General features: G+C 41.3%; 2 protein-coding genes across 2 annotated transcripts in view; one reads left to right on the top strand and one right to left on the bottom strand.

The window, feature by feature from the left end:
• LOC108692001 (protein timeless homolog) overlaps nt 1-9,495 on the top strand; it is a 99,597-nt gene that overhangs the window by 34,988 nt on the left and 55,114 nt on the right. The gene's annotated exons all lie outside the window — the stretch shown is intronic.
• On the bottom strand, nt 1,500-4,696 carry LOC108692002 (insulin-like growth factor-binding protein complex acid labile subunit). Its single transcript, XM_018200073.1, has one exon. The coding sequence runs from the start codon at nt 4,694-4,696 to the stop codon at nt 1,937-1,939; it is 2,760 nt and encodes a 919-aa protein (XP_018055562.1). The 3' UTR covers nt 1,500-1,936.

The raw sequence follows: 9,495 nt of genomic DNA on the forward strand, positions 1-9,495 counted from the left end.
ATTACACAAGAAATAAAGGAGACAATATGATGTAGGTAAAGAGAAAAAAAGATCGAACATGGATCTTTGTACATTGGTTTATTATTATAGCGGTACTTTGACACTGGTTATTTTAAGAAAGATAATATTTAGCCTCTTCGCTATTTTTGTCTATCTGCTTTCCCTCACACACACACACATACACACACACACACTCTCTCTCTCTCTCTTTCTCTCTCTCTCTCTCTCTCTCTCTCTCTCTCTCTCTTTCTCTCTTTCTCTCTCGCAAGCATCTTTTCTTTCATTTTTGTATTTGTTGAGAAGTCTTGACATCTCATCAAGCTTAGTAGAATTAAGTACGGAAGCAATATTTCTGTACATCCCGTTTTGGTGCATTCGAGAACGAGTTCTCGAATTAATCTCCCTTCTCTCTTTTTCTCTTACGCTCGATTTTCTCGATCTCTCATACACGCACATGATAAAAATTCTTCCGTCTAACACTCTCTCTGGCTTTCCGTCTGGTTTTATCATTCAAGCATACTATTTGCCACCGCGAATTTTTCATCTCCTACATTCTGCATTTCGGCGTTGCCCTACCTGCTTTTCTACCACGTCCATGTTTTTCTATCTTTTGCTAGCCTTATACTCTCTTCCTATTTTTATTACACTCGCACTTCATTTCAGTCACAATATAGTCTTCTCAGGAATTGAGCGTACCGCAAAGAGTCAAACTCTTGAGACGCGGCGTGTAACCATTATTATTGTCACTGTGTCCATTTTATCGGTCTGATTCCAAGTCAATCAGCTTAATTGTTAAATTCGCTCGCTTGTGGTTATTGCCACTCGATTATGACACGTTACAATGATTGCATATGTGCGATACCGAAATCAGAAGACATCAAACCGAAACTCGAGAGCTTTGACGGGTTTAGAGTTCTCTCACGCGAATAACTCCGTATATAATTTTTATTCATACTTTCCCTTCTACAATTCGTGTTTATTACGAAGGAGATTGAGGTTTTGCGCAATGCTGATCCACCGCGATGTATGTCGAAATAGTTCCGAATTTTTTTACAGTCTTTTCCCCCGAGTTTTTCGTTCGTAGTACGCGTCCAGTATTTCCCGACGGACGAGACATGTACAGCATCAGATGTGTTTGTATATGTCAGAATTTATATGAAATAACGCGGTGATTCTCGCTCGTGCTTTTAACGTCTTGGTTACAGTACTTGACGTCTACATCTCCGCCGTTGATGGAGTTTGAACAGTGTCGTCGAGTATTCTTTCCATCGAGTAGATACTATACCGTTATCGACATCTGGATGACTTTACATATTAAGCCACACGCGATTTTCAAAGAACTCGATAAGCCAAATACGTGATTACAGAGATTGATTTTATAAATAACACTTGTTTATATCTGTGTAAACTTTAGATCCGATAGAATTTATATCAATATATATCCCTAATCATTGTATTGCAAATATTTACGATAATCGTGATAATTTCACAGTTGTCTGCCTTCCTTTTGTTCTTTTCAGATTGTAGTTTTATGTCACGTTCGAATAATTTCTTTTTTTTTCCGATATTGTCCCCTAGTAATCCGCGACGTATTGGCGATTTCCGAAGCGATACGGATTAGCTCGGAATATCTCGTTCCCAACTTCGACAACTTTAGTCGCTCGTTCTTTCCCCATGGCTTCGACAGTCAGGAGGATCCTCCCAACTCTCTGATTAATACTTTAGTTATAGTACCTCTCCTTGGTATACCCATTTAGATGTCGACGAATAATAGGATGCGTGTCGATATTGTAGGTTACTTGAGAATCTTCCTCAAACACACATCGATCAACCGTGGACTAGTCGATTGTTGAGGCAGCGTCGATGCTTCTCGGTCACGATTCTCGACGTCCAATCGCCTGTCTCTCTCAAACAATCGGACGTGTTCCGATTCTGGTCACCAAAGCTCCGCAGTAGGCGTGAGAGTATGCACTTCGATATTCTCGTGACGATGATACCTGTCCGTCCGATGCACCGTTGCTCTTCGTGAGAGTACGACGGTCAGCGCCGCGACGGCGCCGAGGGCCGCGCCGACTAACACCAACATTCCGGGATGGGCACCGGCAGACAAAGCTTCCGATATTCTAGCGCCGGAATCGGTCACTCGACTGTTCAATTCTTCCGCTATCGTTTTCGAGTCGCGCTCGTCCAACACTACGTTTGCCTTCGTCACATTACTCATGCTGCTCGTGTGCTTCTCGATCGTTTTCCTTCCCACGTTCGAAGAGCCCGACGAGAAGATTTCGCCGACGCCTGACGCGGCAACTTTCCTCATCTTACTATTTTTTCGCGTCCCACCGTCGGCTCGATTATCGAAAATTTGCGAACGCGATTCCGCGTCTTCTATTCTCATAATGGATAGCTTGGGGTCGTTTGGTGCTCGAGAAGCTGAGACGACGATGTGCTTGATTAAATTCTGATCCATCGAGATACGATTTGTTTTATCGCTCTTTCGATCCGGTTCTCCGCTCGTCCGCATCGTGATTGACGACGTTACATTACGGAAGGATGTTGGCGCCTCATAGACTCGCGGTATTTTTTTCGATGACGCTGTTGCGGTGACGGTTTCTGAGATAGAGAGAAAATCTGAGTCAGCTACCATTTTTGATTCGGTTTTCGCGTTTACGGAAGATAGCGCGAGAAGATCCGTGACGTTATTATCAGAATTCGCATCTTCGATATTGGAAGACACCGTGACGTTTGGCTGATCAGTATTCGACGTATGTTCGAGCGTGAAGACGACAGATAGGGTAACTGAGGTGCTTGCAGCCGCCGTCGTGATGATTCCCGCGGTTGTGGAAACGAAATTTGACGGCGATGGCAGTTCGTGCAAAAATAATCCTGCCAGTTTCCGCGGATTTGAGCATCGCGCTGTTTGGTATTGTTGATTTGGTTCGCGGTGTTGTCTGATCCATTCGCCCAACCAGTAGAGATCTTCCGTGCAGTTCCAATTGTTCTTACCGAGTTTAAGAACGCGCAACTGCGGCAACATATACGCGACATCGGATCTGACGGTGCTGATGTTGGTCGCCGAGAGATTCAGCTCTGTCAGACTTTTGCAGGCAGATAGTGCAGCATCATCCGCCAGTAACTGCCTAGCAAGAACTGGACTACGCGACACATCTAACATTACCAAATGTTCTGGAGTCGGTACCGGAAACGCCATGTCGCTTTGTTCTTCCTGATGTCGTTGAAGCGTCGTTAGTCCTGACATTCGCAGCTTCGTCAAATTACTCGGTCCACTTAGAGTATTAGTTGATAACACTTTGATAGGATTATTGGATAAATCCAGCTCGGCGAGCAAAGGCAGTTGACCGAGCGCGCCCACATCGATTTCACTGATGGCATTATCGTTCAACATTAATGATCGCAGGTTGTATAAACCATTGAGATCATCGAGTTTCAATGCAGTTATAGTGTTTCGCTGCAGTTTAAGCATCACAAGACTGTTCGGTAAACTATCCGGTATCTTTGAAAGTACATTTCCTGATAGATCGAGTTCTTCCAAAACCTCCAGTCGTCCCAAAGCGTCATTCTCGATATCCATCAAACGGTTATCGGCAATATCCAACATACGCAACAGAGGATAACTGTCCAAGTCACCGCTGCGAATAGTAGTCAGTCTGTTACCAGCGAGTCTAAGTGCTCTGACCGATCTCGTTAAAGCAGCTGGAACTCGCGCTAATCCAGTGCGGGACGCATCTACCGTTTCCAATCTCCTTCCAGTGCCCAATAATAGAGATACGTCTCTCTCTTTTAGCGGATTTTCCGCTAGCCTTAGAACAGATAGTCCCGATAACGGTTGCAGCGTTCCCGAAGCTGCTCTGGCTAATCCATTTCGCGAAACATCGAGTTCCCTCAATCTGTCGAGACTTTCAAACCACCTGGCGCCCAGAACTTGCAGCTGGTTACCGCTGAGATCGAGTTTCTGTAAAGAGCATAGTGGCGTGAGCGCGCTATCCGGCAAGTCCGCCAACCTGTTGTCCGATAGATCGAGAAATTCCAGTCGATCGAGACCGCGAAACGCGCCCTCATCCACTGTGCTAATCGCGTTTTTACGTAAACTCAGTCGCACGAGTCTGACGAGCGTCCTGAAAGAATTGACACTGATGTCCATTAACGAATTGTCCGATAGATCTAGGCACGCCAGCTCGCTTAGATTCGTCGCGCGGATCACCAGCACGTCTCTTATCCGTGGCAAGTTGTTGCACGACAAATTTAATGACCTCAAGCGCTCGAGACCGTGCCACGATGCATTCAACGACATCAACGAACAATTTGTCACTGTGAACTCGACCAAATACGGTAGAATCTCTGTTGTACCTGTCGGCTCTTCCGACGACGACGTGTCGTTCATCTTCGAGGTGTCATTCGCTTTGAGATTATCCGAAGCATCGTTCATCCCGAGATCGTTCACTAAGTCGGCGGCTTCCAACTCATCTAGGAGGATATCAACGTCCGGTCCCTCGACGCTGTCCACCGACAAACTTCTCACTACCATGGGTAACTCCGATAGACCGGGTACGCGTTCGCGACACGTCACGTCCAGTAAAGTTGACACGTCGTTTTTCTCGACGTTATTCTGATGACACTCACAGAGATACGGACAGGCGGAACCGCTCGCCATCAAGGCGAGCAGCACCAACGGAAGCCACATCGCTTCCAAGGCGACGTTTTCACATCTCGTCCACTGTCCGTAAAGATCTCGCCGCGCCGTACGTCCGCTCGTGGACAGAGTGATGAAACGCGCGAAACGACGGTACCAGAGATCGCGAATGCGCGTGCCGCAGCCGCGAGTTCATCTACGGTGCTGAATTGACGCGCGATCGACGTTGGTGGCTCGATGATGATGGATGCCACCAAAAACGTTATTACGGCTTATATACGGATACCAATACCGGCGGAATACTATCAGTCTCGTCGAACGTGATGCCCATACGAAGGACTGACAAACACTGCGGCGCCCGACTCGTAGCTGCACCCGCCACCCCCACATTGCTCCTCTTCTCTTTTCTCCTCTACCCCGCGTTTCGTCTTCCTACCCTTCCGTCGGCTTCTCTCCCTCTCACCCTCAACGCCGATCCCCCTCTGTCTCCGAACTCAGTTGTGTGCCGCCACCTACAACCATTCCACCCTTCCGCCGTATCTTCCCCCTATATACCGGTATATAGCATATACAGCACTAACACCACTACTACAACCACCGCCATCGCCACCACTACCAGCAGCCGTCGCTTTTGCTCTCGAACTCGATAAGGGGCACGAACGCGCTTGCGTCCTCTGACAGCGTAGTGACGCGTAGAGCCGGTATTCTACGATTTCACCAACTACCCTTGCTACCGGCCGACTAGCTGCTGCGAACTTTTCTCGTCTTCCTTTATACTACTTCCATTTGGCTCTATTTTGATCTATTATTGCTTTTTAAATTGCAACAATTATACAGTATCACTATTAGCATCGTTAATGAAGCCATAAATGAAGCAAGCTTTTGTTAAGAAGAAACAATTTTTCATTAATTTATTTTATATATTTTATATATTTTTGAATGATTAAATATTGTATAAATGTCATTTTATTATTTTCGTATAGATATATCATAAAACAGTACGTCAAATTACTACACAAATTAGGTGGTTGCGTTGTATCTTGCTGTTTACTTGAATATTTAATGCAACACAATTAGCCAAGTGGCTAGTGCATGTGGTTTACCCTCATCCTTGGAACAACCGCGAAGATCACGTTCCCGGAAATATTATAGATACTCGTTAAGACAATAAGCACGCACTAAGTTACTAATCCAACTAAAACTTTGCCGGCAGTTTCATGAGTTTCAGCCGCTGGTGGGCTTTCTTAGATTCGATTCGCGTGCCGAGGTTACGGAGGTGCAAAGATGCAGTTCTCACGGAATAAGGTAAAAGGTCAGATAATATCTCTTCGCACGTATTCCATATATGTCCTAAAGCTATGTTATTGTTATATGATGACATCTGTCCGTTATTTTTTCTATTTTTCATCCTCAAATTATTTTTTCATTATTTTAAAGGATAAAAGTTCAAGCTTTTTTTGCTGATATTATTATACAATGCAACATCGTCTTTACATTATAACATATGTAATATCGTATTTTTTTGCTGATAACTTTAATTACTAGTGCATTTTTCGCGAATATTTCTGAATTCTCTTTAATATTGAACGCAGCGACTTGATTATATATCTGATATCCCTAATGAAAGAGGGCAAGTGTACATAACATATTCCTATATATTTACATACATGTTCTTCACGTGTATGATATACATGTGTGTGTGCGTGCGTGCGTGTGTGTGTGTGTGTGTGTGTATACATATATATGTATTTGATGTGCAACATGCGTGCAAGTATTCAGCGTCTAGTTTGCTGAGAACACGAACGTTTTCGGGTTCTATAAATTCGTATCTCTCTGTCCGTAATCCCTACGGCACTACCGTATTACTTGCTGGACCTAGTCGAGCAATCGAACCGCAATGATCTCGGTATAGCCTCGGCGTTTTCGATATACTATATCGATTTGCCGATCACTGACACCGTTACCATTACCACGGAGTTAAATGCTTGAGCCGCCAGACTTAAAGAGAGATTTCCACGGTGTCCGATGAAACGGCTGCCGTGACTATCGTGGGATATTGGTACGAAAGAAGCACAAAAGCTAAAGCGGTTATCTGCTTGACCTCACGAGAATCCGCAGATAAATCATCGATTAAAGGTGATCTTCTGGGACGGAATAATAATCGTCGCCTCATACCTGTCCCTAGAAAAATCTGGTGGTTCGTTTTATAAATGGATAAACGTGTTCAGTATACAGAAATACGACATAGGTTTCAATCCGTAGAATTTCGTATCAAAAATATAAATATTGTATACTGCAAGAAAATAGAATCTATTATATACAGGAAGAATAGACTATACGGTTGTACTATATATATGGAAAGAAATATAAGGAATGGATCGTGCTATTTTAATGGTAAGAGTCCTATACGATAAATATTGGAAGAATAAAAATATAATATTGGATAAATAAAAATGAAATATTTCATTGATTAGTTATCAGTATCGTTACGTTAAAAATTTTCTCTGATAGAGAGTTTTGCGCTTGGCAGAGTATTTTTATAGATTTATTTTATGAGTGCATCTCTTAATTGCCTCGGATTAAAAAATAATCTAGCGGAGAAGTTTACTTTTAAATACGTTGTTTCTTGTTCGCACATGTAAATGATTCATTACACGTGCCAACATTGACTCTATACATGCTCATCTGCGATTAAGTGCTTTGTAAATTGACCTGAAAAATCCACGTCACTTCGGTGCTGGTAGTTGTACGCAATGATTTAATCGCTCTAAGCGGCCATAGAATATCGATGGGACATTTGCGATGCGACAATTTTACCAGAATACCAGAAATTTCCGACTTTTCAGAGTGGTTGATACGTCGCGTTCGAGAGGTACGAGTAAACATTGCGATCATGCAACCATTCCAATACTTTTTGAACGATTTCACGAAGCACTCTATCTGATGCACGCTGGGACATTCAAACTTCTTCGCTCATTTAAGTATGACGTATCTCTACAATTTTTTTATTGCTACCTCCCAATATTTCAAAATATTCAATGTACAACTTTTCAAGCTTATCGAAAACCGATATGATTGTCCCAGTTAAAGATTTTAGTCAAGAATTGAAATAACACATTAATATAATGGAACGTAACTTTGCAATGAATAATCGCAAATCTTCAATAATTTGTATTATTTTTAGGCTGAATATTATATAAACATAAAAAATTATATATAAATATAATTACTAAAAAACGCATATAAAGTTATGTTATATTCTTAAATTATAAAACAACTTACTGTTAATGTTTCTTTTTATATTTTTAAAATGTTTGAAAAATAAATAAGTACAAGTTATTTTATTATCAGCAAAATCGTATAAACATAATATTTTACGTTACGTTTTTATTGTAGCGTCACTTGAATTTTTTGTGTTAGGCACATTTTTTATTTTCGTCTGCAACACTTTCATAAAGGATATTAGCTACGTGAGACATAGAATTAACAATACGTCTCTAAAACGTGTGTTTCTTGTATGCGTGTCATTTTACGCGGAAGGGGTTGATTGCTGGGTGTAAGTGGACATCCAGTATGTGGTAGAGGACGGTCGGGATGGTAGAAGGAAGCAACGCGCTTGATAAGGGAAATCTTCTTTCGAGCCTGCGGTGCCGACCGACATGTAATTTCCCCGGAATAGAGGACGGAATCCTGGCTCGGATACTGCCCGCACGGGTTACAAAGTTACTTTTACGAGAGTAGTGGGCAAATGTAAATGGGACCGGTGAGCGGCAAGGCACAAGCGAGTGAGAAAGCGAGAGAAATGAACGAAGGATCGAAAAGGGAAAATGAGAGAAAGAGTGGAAGGAATGAAGGGGTGATGTGGGAACGAACGGTGAAAGGAGAACGAAGGAGCGCGAGATGGAATAAAGGGGATGGGACTGTCGGAGTTTGTAATTGCAGCGGCTTTAACGCGCTGCTGATGGCCGATGGCACCCGGGACTGGGGTAATGGTCTGCACCAAATGTCTCTTCTTGTGAGAGGAGAAAGAGAGAGAAGCGAGAGACGTGGAAAAGAGTATTCGAAGAGACACCGAAGGTTCCGGAGACACATGGAATTGCATCGTTTTCTCTGCCACCGATTTTGTATGCTCATTTCTGTCCTATTGACATTTTTTTTCTAGCAAAATAATAAAAAATTTTGAACATTAATCTAATCCTTTGATAGACATATAAAGTTTAAACTTAAAATTCTCATTTTATGATGAGAAGCATCTATTAATGAATAGTCTTCAGAAAGAGATTTCAGTGTAATAACAATTTTAAAAAATTGACGTATATTTTCTTTTCAGAAGATTTATTTTATTTTATTTAAATTTCATTAATAATTGAATTTATATATTATATTTTTATAAATACCAGTTTATTTTACGACTTTGTGAAGCTAAACTATTTTTATCGACATGTGCATCATATTGAAATTTAATAATGCAGCTGCATTTGTTAGTCACAGCTTGGTTATACTGTGGTTATTTTTCCAAAAATGTTATTTATTGTCGATTGCTAAATTTTTTTTCTTTCATTCAGCTAAAGTCATAACAAAGCAGTGAAGTTTTATGTATCTTTATTAATACATACAAAAATTTTTAATAAAAAGATGTTGCTCTTGATGTATAAAATTTGTTATATAAAAAATATCATTCTTTTTGCCATGATAATTTTTTCTAAATCTTGAAAATTTAGAAAAAATAAATTGTCATTCTAATAGAAAAAATAATGTACCTGTCTCGTTGTAATTAAAAAAAATTTGTAAAGTATTTGTAAAATTTTATTTACGTCAATTTTTGTTGTAATTGTAAGAGAGAAAATTTA

Source organism: Atta colombica, unplaced genomic scaffold (genome assembly GCF_001594045.1).
Source record: "Atta colombica isolate Treedump-2 unplaced genomic scaffold, Acol1.0 scaffold55, whole genome shotgun sequence".
In the NCBI taxonomy this organism is placed as follows: Eukaryota; Metazoa; Arthropoda; class Insecta; order Hymenoptera; family Formicidae; genus Atta; species Atta colombica.

What these genes read in the sequence shown, in the direction of transcription:
- LOC108692002 (XM_018200073.1), bottom strand. Translation starts at nt 4,696, where the DNA reads ATGTGGCTTCCGTTGGTGCTGCTCGCCTTGATGGCGAGCGGTTCCGCC.